Here is a 13,492-nt window from a genome sequence, read left to right as displayed (position 1 = left end):
TCACCGGACCCGAAACGTTGACTCTGATTTTTTCTTCACAGATGCTGCCAGACCTGCTGAGCTTTTCCAGCAACTTTGTTTTTATTCATATTAAATTTATGAGTCCTTTCAAGAGTTAATCAGCATGGTGGTTGCTATATTTCAGTGAGGATTATATTTTGGTTTCTCATGGGTACCAAAACTGAATATATTATGTAAGTACATTGTAGTTTGAATGAAGTAATCTGCATAAGTCCACATTATCCAAAGATTTACATCATGTCCCTTTTATCTTTACTCCATTGCGAGCAATGTAGAAGTGTTTGGTGACTTCCAGAGTTATCCAACATTTTCTGTGATCTACGTGGGGTGGTGTGACACACGTTGAAGGTTGTTTTACAAGCATTTGCTGTCAGACATGGATGTACTAGTTGAATCCCCCTTAGACTACAGTACGATGATGAAAATGAGCAGAGGTGACAAAGAAGATGAGCAACTGGAATGGGGAGAATGATGAAGGTTATGGAGAAGATTTCTTTTTTAGTAACATCCAACACCTGCCCCAGCCAAAATTCATCTCCTCCTTTAAGTGATACAGACCAGCTTTAGGTCGTGGTAGTACAATACAACTTTTGCTCCCTGCTGGCATATGGCTCTTCAGCATAATGCTTTGCATTGTTTGCATGCTGCAATCACTTTAAACGAACAGGCGGCAGGACATTGCATGCTTACCAGATGTAATTAATCACCCATCATGACGCTTGCGCCTTTTTTTCTGGTGTTATAAAGTTTTGTAGCTCTACTCGTTAGCCTTTAGGCCTACATTCTGTGATAACCTCAACTTGCTCAAAGCAAGTGTCTTATTTTGCACTGAACTCTAATAATAATGAACTATTAACTTGTCCCTCTCCCAGCTTCAGTTGACTCTCCTTTCCCTCATTGCTTTCCTTTTTCACTATTTATGAAAATTAACTTTGTTACTTAAAGTTATTGATTCTCTTTTAATTTGCAGCAAACTGAAATTATATGCACACTTCATGAACCAAGATGAGACCTTTTTACAATGATACAACTTATTAATGTCTTCCTTATGTTAGAGACAAGTAGTTATTTTTATATAAAATCATTTAACGCAAACATTTCAAGTATGAATAATGAAATCCTTAATTATTAGCAGTCAAAGCTGCCCAGTACTTGGTTTTTGTACTCTTGTGGTGGCTTTGCAATGCAATTTAGCTTGCATTTTATGCCAGCTTAATGTATTTATACTGTTTTCATTTTGAAAATTAAGCCATTCGATATGCAATGATTCACATTTGTGTGTGTGGAAATATGCCATTTTGAATGTTGAAATATTTGGCATTCTTCAGAGGTGATTGTGGTGTTGTGGTTATTGGCACTTGTACGTTGTATTCCAAAATTGCTAAAATGGTCTTATTTTACTAGGAAAAAGTTCTTCTGTGGCTTCTACAATATATGCAGGAACAAGGAATATCTTTGGATGAAGTTGATCAGTATGGAAACACTGCAGCTCATGTTGCTACCCAACATGGTCACCTGAGCTGCCTTCAGGTATAGATCACTGATTTACGATAAAAATAGTTTTCACAGACTTTGAGAAAGATGCACACATTTTTCATCTGTTATTTTGTTTACGTGTAGCTTCCAGTTAGAATTTAAGTAGGTGTTGTGGTATAAGTTTGAACGCAGTCCTCCCACCTTCAGATCTTGGATTTCAATCACCCAGATTAATAACATGAAAATTTTTTCTTTTTGCCAGTTATAAGTGCCCTGCATGAAATGTTTTGTCTTTGTGTAGTCAGGAGGAACCCTCACCCTTGGTTCACACTCTGCGTGGGAGCTGTATGTTTTCCTGCCTTCCCACGATTGATTAACTACAGCAAGCTGTCTGAATTCACCAGTGGCATGTAAATGAGGCCTGTGCTTCTAAATGGCTCGGGCCTCAGGACAGCAATGATAGATGGGCCGATAAATGTACTCAGCACAGAGAACACCCATTAGCCACCTATAGTTAAAATTTACACTCTCGTGCTCAAATTGGACAACCTGACAGAGAGATCTAATTACCACAGTATGTAAGAGTTCAGTGCACTATCAAAAAACATGATCTCCAGGTATATTTCTGCTAGTTTTATAATTAGTATTTTTGTAGTTATTTATTTAGTATCAAAATAAAAAGGACCAGAAATGAACAGAGTCCAAACTTTGAAAATCACGTTTAATCTGTGTATCCACATTTTTAAATGTGATTTCTCAATTGTATTTAATGTGCTGAAATGATTAAGTCCAATAAATTCAAATGATTTTTTTTATTCCTTCCTAATTTTTTTTTCTGTCTTTCTTCAGAATGTTGATCCCAGACAGTGCTGAAATGACTGTTAGTTTTCTTAGTAGGATTTGTTTATTCTACTTTTGATTTATAATTACATATGTTTCCTTAGACCTTAGTCGAATATGGAGCAAATGTGACAATACAGAATCAGGATGGAGAGAAGCCTTCCCAGAGTGCAGAGCGACATGGACATACCACTTGTTCACGTTACCTTGTGGTTGTGGAAACCTGTATGTCTCTAGCATCACAAGTGGTGAAATTAACAAAACAACTAAAAGAGTAAGTGACAGTGCTGCAAAAATGATAAAAGTAGAAGCAAAATAGGAAGTGTTGAAGTATTGAGGAGCATAGTAAATGACATAACAAGTTCTGATGAAAAGTGATCAACCTGAAACAATAATTCTTATTAATAGCTTTACATCTATAAATATAGAAGTTGTTTCTTTTAGGTAAACAATTAAAAGTGCAGTATTTCAAGTTAATCAGTGTTACGGCAGGATATACATTCAACAGTAAAAAATGGCATCTTCAATTTAGAACAAAAACAAAAAAATACTGCAAAGCCAACTGATTTGGATTTTCCTAATTTTTTCTATTTTTATTTCAGCTCTCCTGCTCCTGCAGTACTTCTGCTTACTCTGAATTTACAGCTGCTTTGAAACGTACCTAAGATTTTGAGTAGCCTTAGAGCTATATAGTCATCCTAGTTTCTTTTAATTCAATGTTATAGTTTTTAAATGTATATAGTAGTTGTTTCTATTTCACTGCAGCAAACTTACTGGTAGAAAATATCAATAAAATCAACTGTCTATGATATATATAAAACATTATCTATTGTTTATGTTTTGATCGGCATGTGTATTGTTGCATGTTATTTGTGGGTGGATAACATTAAGTTAGTATCTAACATTGTAAATATACCAACCCTTTGTTTCTTGGGTTGCATGGTAAAATTTGTCATTCAAACAGTAGCCCTAGATGTTCAGTTTTATATTTTAATTTAGCTTCCATATACATCTTACACTAAAATAAAAGCAAAATACTACAAATGCTGGAACTGTGAAATAAAACCAAAGTCCTGGAGAAACAAAGCAAGTCTCTTCCCCTCCCTTCCCTTCCCTCACTTCATCTGTAATTTTCTGGAGATATACTAGCCACTAAATATCCATTACAAGTACATTAATACCCCCACTTACCCTGACGACACGGTGCTCCCTGTAAGGACTCCAATTCTCCATATTTTGTGCATTTTCTGCAGGCTGCCTCCAACATGTCGTTCATTTTCCTCAACTAAGAGTTCACCCAACCCCTCCACCCGTGGCTAACAGGGCCCTCAGCTATGTCCAGTCCATTTCACGCGTTTCTGCCCTCACCTTTCCTGTTCCTCTAGAACAACGACAGGGTTTTCCCTGTATTCATGTTCTACCCCACTAGCCTCTGCATTCAAAGCATTATCACCCCTCATTACTGTCACCTCCAGCAGGATGCAACCACCAAACACATTCTCCCCTCCCTTCCTTTATCGGCATTCCATAGGGACCGTTTCCTCTGTGACACCCTGGTCCACTACTCCACCATTCCTAACACTTCCTTACACACACATTGTGGCACCTTTCCATGCAATAACTTGCAGTATATGTGACACTTGCCATTTAAACAGCCCCATCCTTACTGTCCAAGGCTCCAAACATACCTTCTAGTGAAGCAGGGATTTACTTGTATTTTCTTTGTTCTAGTTTGCTGTATTTGCAGCTCACAGTGCAAATTCCTCCACTTTAATGAGGCAAAACACAGACTGGGGAATGATTTTGTGGGTCATCCCTGTTGTGTCTGTAAGAATATAACCACTTTCCAATTACTTGATATTTGTATATAATATCTTGCCGTCATACTAACATTTAAGTTCTAGGCCTGCTGCAGTGTTCCACTGAAGTTCAATGCAAGCTGGACAAACAGCACTTCATTTTCCATGGAGGCACTTTATAGCCTTTGGGACACAACATTAAATTAAAATACTTCAGATTGTGAACACTCCCTCCATTTTGATTATAATCTCTCCCCACCAACAAAAAGGTTAGCATGAGGTTGCTCTCGACAAAGCCAACCTATTTTTGACTATTCACACTCTACATTAGCGCCTATTTTGTGTCTGTATCATTCCTCCACAGTTAGCATACCCTTTGTCTCTTGCTTTAGGTTTCCTCACCATTTGTCACACATACACCTCCTCTCCCTTTTCAACAGCAAAAAAGTTATCTTTTTCTTCTACTTTCAGTTCTGAAGAGTCGTATCACACATGAAATGTTAACTTTATTTCTCTCTCAACAGGTGTTGACAGACCTGCTGAATTTCTCCAGCACTTTGTTTTTTTAATTATACAGTATCTTAACATTGTATTATAGCTAACACATTTTGATGTGTTAATATTTTTATGAGAATAATGATAACTTACTGGACTTGGATATTGCCAATAATATTGCCAAGTTATTTTAAAGCAGAGATGTCCTCCAGAGGTTTTTACTCAGATTCATCAGTATGGAAGATCTGTTTAGCTCCTGGGGGAGGTAGTCATTTCATTATATTTTATTTGGAGTTCTTGCACTTCATTGCAGGCTTTTCTAATGTGGTAGCCAATATACATACATTTGTATATGGTAGACCATACATACAGAAATCCTGAACATTACAATGCTAGATGTGAACATGTTTGCCACTTTTACCAGATGTATACTGAACTTCCATATACTTTTTAACAACTCAGCAATGTGGGCCAGAAATCCATCTGGGAATATAAACTTTTCAAATGCAGTTCAGTATTGATTGTAGTGCCAAGGATCTTGCATTATTTGTACATTGTTCACTATAAACATAATTCTTTGTTCAAATAATTAAGTGTAACTAAATAACAAAGACACAGTCCTACACGTTTATATGTCTGTCTGTCTTCATAGACAAACAGCAAAGCAGATCAGCTTGCAAAATCAACTTCAGCATTTCCTACAAGACCAGATGACAGAAGGAGCTGAACCCCAATCTCCTAGGTACAAATATATGTTCATATATAAGATTGCTATTTCGTTTTTTTAAAATCCAAAGTTTGTGTTTATCAAAAGATCCTGAATATTTAAATACTGCAATATAAGCAACACCTGAATTTAATAACAGAATTAGTAATTCAAATTCAACTGAATCTCCCATTGTACTTAAAGTCAAATGTCTTGACACTTATGGATTTATAGATAGTGAACAATGTGACACCATCCTGCTCCTCCAAATTTGTTGATGTTAAATCTTAGGTACTCCAGTAGCCCCTGGTGTATTTAAATAAACAATATCGGTGTCAATTTAGTCTTGTTCCTTCAGGTACAAAAGGGTAAATTCCTATTTCTATTGTAATTTTTACCCAGGAGTAAGATGACTCATTTTCATCTAACCACTTTCAAATGGCAGAAACTTGACTTCATAATCAGTCTGTCACCCTGTAGTTGTTATCCTGTAAAGTTAAACAAATCACTAGGCTGAAAAGAGCTGAAGGAAGTATCGCCTACAGTTCCACAATAACATATCTTTAAAAATAATGTAAATTGTAGATTATTTGCAATAGCTAGTGGAGTAGGAGGGGGAAAATCCGTTTGGTTGCTCAATCCTGATTGCAGATGCTGCCTGACCTGTTGAATGTTTACAGTGTGTTTTGTTTTGTTCCTAACATTTTCCATGTGATTTTCCTAACCAAAACCAAAACTTTATTCTATTGATCCATCATAGGCATTACAGATTTTAAATAAATTCAAAAGGAAGTATGCTGTTTATTCCCAGTCTTCCTCATAATCATACCATAACTTCAGGTGTAGATTTAAAATGATACAGGGAGCATAGACATTATCAAAACACAACACTGTATACGAGTAAAATTTATTATTTTGGCTGTTTTATAAAAGGAATTTCACAATAAAGTTGTAAACAGTTTGTAAACGTTTGGGCAGCTGTAAGAGATTTCTCAATTCAACTTGAGATTTCTCAAGCAGCATTTGCAATGTCTGAAAGGAAATGTTAAGAGATAGCTGAACATGAAAGGAAAGGCAATTACCTGAAGATTCACTCTGCTAATAAGTAAGGAAGAAGCCCTGGGTCCAAAGGGATAGGTAAGGGATTTAAAAAGTTCTGGTGACTCTTTTCACTTCTCAAACACTCTGTATCAGTAGTCGTCCCAGCACTGCCAATCCCAATTTACGTAATTTTTTTCAGGTCCTTGCTAGCCTTTCTATTCACAGGCATTTAAGAAGGTGTTTACCAGCAATAATGAGAGATGTTGCAAGCTTTGTGTGTGCAAGTTTAATGATGTTTCAGTTGGTGCCTGCCACCCCAGCACATATTGGGATCTTGTCATTGCATTATCGATTCATAAATATTGATAGACTATTCATCGATGAATGGTGTGATGTGGTGGGTGGGAGGTAGAAAGAAATCAAAGTTAAGCCAAAACATGTTCTTGCCTGATATTCGTATTCACCCATTTTCCAGAAGGTATAACTGGATATCAATAGTAGTAGATAACACTGGCTTAATATCCTTCTGTTGTCCAGTATCGAAGTCCTTTACTCATCTTTGCAAATTAAGTGATTTGGATAACAAGGTGTAGAGCTGGATGAACACAGCAGGCCAAGCAGCACCAGAGGAGCAGGAAAGCTGACATTTCAGGTCAGGACCCTTCTTCAGAAATGGGGGAGGGGAAGGGGATTCTGAAATAAATAGAGAGAGAGGGGGAGGCGGATGGAAGATGGATAAAGGAGCAGATAGGTGGAGAGGAGACGGACAGGTCGAGGAGGCAGGGATGGAGCCAGTAAAGGTGAGTGTAGGTAGGGAGTTGGGACGGGGGTTGGTCAGTCAAGGTAAGACGGACAGGTCAAGGAGGCGAGGATGAGGCTGGTAGGTAGGAGGTGGGGGTGGGGGTTGAGGTGGGAGCAGCGGATAGGTGGGAGAAAAGACGGACAGGTCAGGGAGGCAGGCATGAGCTGGATGGTTTTGGGATGAGGTCGGGGGCGGGGAGATTTTGAAGCTTGTTATTCATTGATACCATTGGGCTGCAGGGTTCCCAAGCGAAATATGAGGTGCTGTTCCTGCAACCTTCAGGTGGCATCATTGTGGCACTGGAGGATAGTTTTCTTTCCTCTTTTCGTTTTCTGCCTTATTTCTTCTGATTTTGCCCTTTCTTCATTGCTACTCCACATTTTTCTCCCTCTTTAACAATTTGCAATCTGACCTAGCCTTTGGGGATAGAATCAGGGCACTTACCTGTGCAATTATGTAATAAGATAAGCCCAAGCATTGGAGGTAGTATATTAGCATGGATAAAGGATCAGCTAACAAATAGAAGACAGAAAATTGTGTAAGGGGGGCATTCACGATGGTACCCTGTAATTAGTAGTGTGCCACAGGGATCAGTGCTGGGGCCACAATTATTTACAATATATATTAATGATTTGATTGAGGAAAGTAAATATACTGTAGCCAAATTTGCAACTGCCATAAAAATAAGTGGAAAGGCAGGTGCTGAGGATGACATAGAGTCTGCAGTGAGATGTAGACAGATTAAGCACATAGGCAAAAACTTGGCAGATGGACTATAATGTAGAAAAAATTGATGTTATGCATTTGGCAGGAAGAATAGAGGAGCTGAATATAATTTAATTGCAAATAGACTGCAGTAAACTATGGAGCAGAGAGATTAGGGAGTCATCGTACATGAATCACGAAAAGCTAGTACCCAAGTGCAGTGGTGTAATAGGGAAGGCAAGTGGAATGTTGGCCTTAAACGGAGTATAAATGTAGGTAGGTTTTGCTGAAACATTACAAGGCACTAGTCAGACCACAGCTGGAATTCTGCAAACAGTTTTTGGGCCTGTTGACCAAGGAAAGATATACTGGCATTGGAGGCAGTCCAATGAAGGGTCACTAAGCTGATACCAGATAAATAGAGATTGTCTTTTGACGAGACATTGTGTAGGTTGGGCCTGCACCTTTTGGAATGTAGAAGAATCAGAGGCGACTTTATTGAAACATACAAAATTCTTAAGGAGCTTGGCAGGGTGGATGCCGATATGTTGTTTCCCTTTGTGGGACAGCGTAGGACCAGAGGCCATAATCTCAGAGTAAGGGGTCATCTATTAAAAAAAAAACAAAAGAACTGCGGATGCTGTAAATCAGAGACAAAAGTAGAAATTGCAGGAACACCTCAGCATGTCTGGCAGCATTTGTGGACAGAAATCAGAGTTAATGTTTCAGGTCGAGTGACCCTTCCACAGAACTGTTCTGAGGAAGGGTCACTCGACCCAAAACGTTAACTCCGATTTCTCTCAACAGATGCTGCCAGACCTGCTAAGCTGTTCCAGCAATTTATATTTTTGTCATCTATTTATGATGGAGATGAGGAGGAATTTCTTCTATTATACAGTAGTGAGTCTGAGGAGTTCTTAACTGCAGATATCAGTTGAGGATGGTCATTAAGTATATTTGAGGCCAGGTTAGACAAATTTTTAATCGGAAAGAGAATCAAAGCTTATAAGGTACAATAACTGCACAAAGGCTGGTATCCTGTCACCAAGTCACGCTTTATCTACATGTGCATAATACACTGGCTATCACCAGCTAGGTTGGGGTCAGTCCCTCAACTGAGGTCAGCCAGGGCACCCTGATTGGCCCAATTTAACATCTCCAATCAAGCATCTCACAGTCAACAAGATACACCTGGTTCCAATCACTAAATAAGGAAAAGGCAGAAAAGTGGAGTTTATAATTTTCAGATCAGCCTTGATTCCATAATTTTTAATAACCTCAGAATGTCCCAAAGCAGTTTGCAAACTGTTAAGTATTTTTAAAGTATAACAAAATGTCATAGCCAATTTGCACATAGTTCACCGCAAACTAAGCTTGCTATTCAAATTAGTCTTGTTGGTTGAAGGACCACCATTGGCAGGGACACTACGAGAATTCCACTAGTGCCATGGGATATTTTATGTTCACTTAGGAGGTACCACGATTAAATGCCTCATCTTGAAAAACTGTGCCTGCGCAGCATTCCACCATATTGCTGTGAAGTGTCACTGATGTTGACGTACTCAACTCTACATTGAGGCTTGAATACACGATCTTCTCACCTTACCGCTCATTCACTATTGAAATCTAAATGCAGAAAAAACATAACAAAGTTGATTTTAAGTTTCCAAATTTTTGCATAAGTAAGATTTCCATATCATGTATGTACTAAATAATTTTAGAATTGCAAATGATGTGTATGGGCTCTTTTGCATAAGTGATTACTGCAGCATACAGCTTTACCACATGAACTGGGTAAATCATAACTTTGGTTGCCTTTTTATGTTGGATTTACTGATCTCCTTGGGGCAGTGGTGGAGCAAAAAACATCAGCCTCTGCCACCTGGATGAAAAAGGTTGATCAATCTAATGCCTGCAATGCAGTGCTGTAGACTCTAAATGAGCTCAGGTTGTGGTGAAAATGATAGGTGTCATTAAAAGGCCGTGGTGCCATGAAATTAATTTTAAAATGCAAAATAAACCTTTATTTCTAAATAGGAGCACTGGTAAAACTATTTCTGAGGCAAAACTCCTTTTAAGCTCCAGATAAGTATCCAATCAATCAAAACCCAGTTATGTTTTTCAAAAGACACTTTTTATAAACATCTAGCTTGCCTATTTGGACCCTTGACTCCTTTATCAATAAGAGTTGTACTATAATGCACTCATTTTCAGTGGAACAAATTAATGATCTGGTGTATCCCAGCTGTAATGCACTTACATTACATCCAAGCTGAAAACTTAATAAACTAATTTCCAAGTAAATAGAGAGCTACCTTTGGACTCAACCACGTTAATTTCTAACTGTAAGGCATGCTTCATCAGCTTTCTTCCATTGGCTTCACATCTTTTTCTTATATTCCTGTATCTTCTGACCACATAGAAATTGCTGTTCTAAGTTATGTATCAGTATCCTAGATCAAATCTACTTTTTAAAAAACAGTTACATTTTTAGAAGCCTTTTTAGTTTGAACTGTTCCTTGGTATGCAAGGTATTTACCATATCACTAATACTGTTGGGAAACATAAATCCAAAGATAGCTTAAAGAAATTGACCTGTATTTGAAAAGACAGCGTGCTGTGTTCTAAATGAATTGCTCAACCAGATTAATGAGACTGGGACTTTCTTGCAACTTTCCAACTACCGTGCTTTATTGCTAAATCTGTACAAATAACTGAATGCAGTTTTGAGTGGTACGACAATTATACTCTATAACCAAGGGAGTTGGGGAACATGAATAAAATGAAAAATTAAACCATTTGTTATTGTTTGGATGGGAGGCTGGGACTATATAGGGCAATTGATTTTCTATAATAAACACTCTTGCTGCTCTGATATTATCTCACCGAGACTATAAGTCACACTTCTTTTGATGTTCTTCATATCCTCCCCATTTTGTCGGTTTCCCAGGAATTCTCTTAAAAAAATCACCAAGCAAACAGGTGGAAAATAGCATTGAAAACTGTCTCAACTTGTGAATATCTGTGAGAAATAGACTTTGGCAGGTTTTTTATATTAGTGCTGCAATTTAAAAGAAAGTCTTTAGCATTTTATAAATGAAATTAGGTTAAACTTGGTTCAACATAGCAGTTGAAAATGTTTTTGGAAATGTACAGTTAACGCAGAGAACTAATCATTAATTCATCCTTATATATGTTGTGTTGTGTTTTTGTTTTTTTTCTACAACAACCAGTTCCTCTGTACCATCCGAAAATGATAAGAAAACTCATTCATCCTGTGGTCAAAGGATGCCTGGCATAAGTACAAACGGGAATGCAGCTACTTACAACAGTGAAACAAAATCAAAGGTTACCAAAAAGGGGGTACTGAAACAGAAAGGTGAAGAAGCAGACAAAATTCTGCGTCAGCTCTTGGGCGAAGAAATTTCTGGAAATGTGTGCACACAGGAAAAACTTTCTTTGGAGTTTCAAGATCAGCAGGAGGCAAGTGTTGTAACAGGGTCTGCAAGGAAAGTTCTGAGAAATAAAAGGGAACTGAAATTGACCAGACTGAGATATTCTCAGAGATCCTCCAGTGAGTCAGACACTGACTCCTATATCAGTGAAGATCAGAAGAACTCTCCCATTAGAAGAGCTGACAAACCACGACCAGAGCCCATTGTTGAAAAAGATGAATACACTGCAAAAGTCCACTTCATGATTAAAAAGCATGCCTCAGCAGTTGGGAGAATGTTTCCCTTTTCCCTTAAAGCCTCTGGTTCATCAGATGAACAGAGTCATTCTCCTATTGCTGAAAGCAATGATAATGTACCTGACTCTCAGCATCAGATAAGAAGTCCAGTCAGGACCCAGTCTGCTGAAGAATCAGTTCTGCCTTGTGCTGACAATACTACCACACAAAAAACCACAAACAGTCCTAAAAGTGCTCTGAAGTCACCATCTTCAAAGAGTAGAACGTCTCAGAATTTAAAACTTAGAGTGACTTTTGAGGAGCCTGTTGTGGAAATTGAACAGACAGTTCCTGAATTAGATAACAGGAAGGGCACAGAAAGTGAAGGAACGTTACCAAGGTCGGCACCTAGTTTAGAAATGGGTGAACCATTGAACAGATACATGGGACAGTTTCACTCACCAGTGGAATCTATAAACAGTAACCAGAACAACAATAATTCACAAGCTACCCATTTAAACATGACATCCACCCCTAATTTACCACTGAATTCCACAGGAAGGAAATCAGGAGGGTCAAAAGCAAGTTGTGTAACTCCCACAAAAGTTAATGCCAAGACACTGAGTGTGTTAAAATCCACCAAATAATCCATTGTTTTAATTTTTTGAAACTTACTAAAACTCTAAACTAACATTTCAAAAATTCAAAATAGTACCAAATTTTATTATATGTACATTTGTATAGAAGAAACCTAGCTGAATAAATTTTAAAATATTTTGACCATTCTTTCTACCTGTTTTTTTAAAAGATCCTAATGTAAACTCAAATGATATAGATAATAGTTTTTAAAGCACTTACAAACATGCTGTGATTGTTTCTGCATTATTAATATTCAGGTACTTTATATAAATGACGAATTGTTATAAGATTGATGTTCCATTTTAAATCATTTGCCTCAATTAAAATTAGATACATTAGAAAATCTGTATTACTTTTCTTCCTCCTTTGTGCCCATTTTCTTTACTACTTTCGTGGCATTAGTACTTTGGCCAAGTCAACATTCTTTATGTACAAGGCTAAAGAGTGCATGTCTGCAAATTAAAATGGGGACATTCATGCTGACTGTCATCCTATCCTTACTCACATCTAGTTCCTGGATAGCAACTGTGATGAGGAACTGAATTTTGGTCCTTCATGTGCCTAACGTGGTGATTCTGATAAAAATTATTGAGTACAATTACACCCTGGCTAGTATCAAAATGGGATATATGGGTCAACCATTCAGTGCCTTAACCTTTGAACAAATTCAGAAAGGACGGGTTTTAAGGAACTACTAGAGAGGTGGTTTAGGAAATAGTTTGTTTTGTATTTCTAGGTTTACATTTAAATACCCCTGCCATTCTGCTGCTCCTGTGCCAATTCCTTGATTATGTACAGATTTATTTTCTGAAGATATAGGTATCTTCAGTAAAATTCAATTCCTTTGACATAAGTCACCAGAGCAGAATTGCTTATTTTTGATACCAATTTGTACTGAAAAAGAGTTCCACCTCAGTAGGATTCAAGGTGTTTTCAGGAAAAGAACTTCAGCAGAGAGTAGATGATGGTGTTCCTAAGTGGAAAAAGTGGAAATGTTTGCCATTTCCCTGACAGTGACATCCTCAAATTAAAGAGCACAAATTTATTCCTACTTTTAAAATATGTTCCAATCATTAATTGGGCTTAGTTGTATTGCAACACAACCCAGTTTCTGCAAACTTCTCCTTAGCCTCTTCTCATGTAAATTTACCACCCTCCTCTCAACTTTCAATTTAAGTCTTCAGATAAACTCTTTTTGAACCATATCTTTGGTATGCCTGTTGACCTCGCCATGTGTTGTAGCCTCTCTTCACCCACGATCTCAGACTATGACAATACTATTTAGGACTACATCATCA

At 37.7% G+C, this 13,492-nt stretch overlaps 1 protein-coding gene across 4 annotated transcripts in view; it reads left to right on the top strand.

Moving 5' to 3' along the window:
• Positions 1-13,492, top strand: part of LOC109911791 (synuclein, alpha interacting protein) — a 121,428-nt gene that overhangs the window by 99,486 nt on the left and 8,450 nt on the right. For 3 of the 4 annotated variants that reach the window (XM_020511172.2, XM_048595130.1, XM_048595129.1), the window contains 4 exons: positions 1,426-1,551; positions 2,442-2,611; positions 5,284-5,373; positions 11,119-12,412. In XM_020511172.2, coding sequence (XP_020366761.2) covers positions 1,426-1,551; positions 2,442-2,611; positions 5,284-5,373; positions 11,119-12,202 — 1,470 coding nt within the window. In that variant the 3' untranslated portion in view covers positions 12,203-12,412. Of the gene's footprint in view, positions 1-1,425; positions 1,552-2,441; positions 2,612-5,283; positions 5,374-11,118; positions 12,413-13,492 lie in introns of those variants that run through there. The other variant, XM_048595131.1, reaches the window with a different exon arrangement.

Source organism: Rhincodon typus, chromosome 3 (assembly GCF_021869965.1).
Source record: "Rhincodon typus isolate 14 chromosome 3, sRhiTyp1.1, whole genome shotgun sequence".
NCBI lineage: Eukaryota > Metazoa > Chordata > Chondrichthyes > Orectolobiformes > Rhincodontidae > Rhincodon > Rhincodon typus.
Note: the sequence above shows the minus strand (reverse complement) of the source record. Positions and strands in the feature narration are given on the sequence as shown.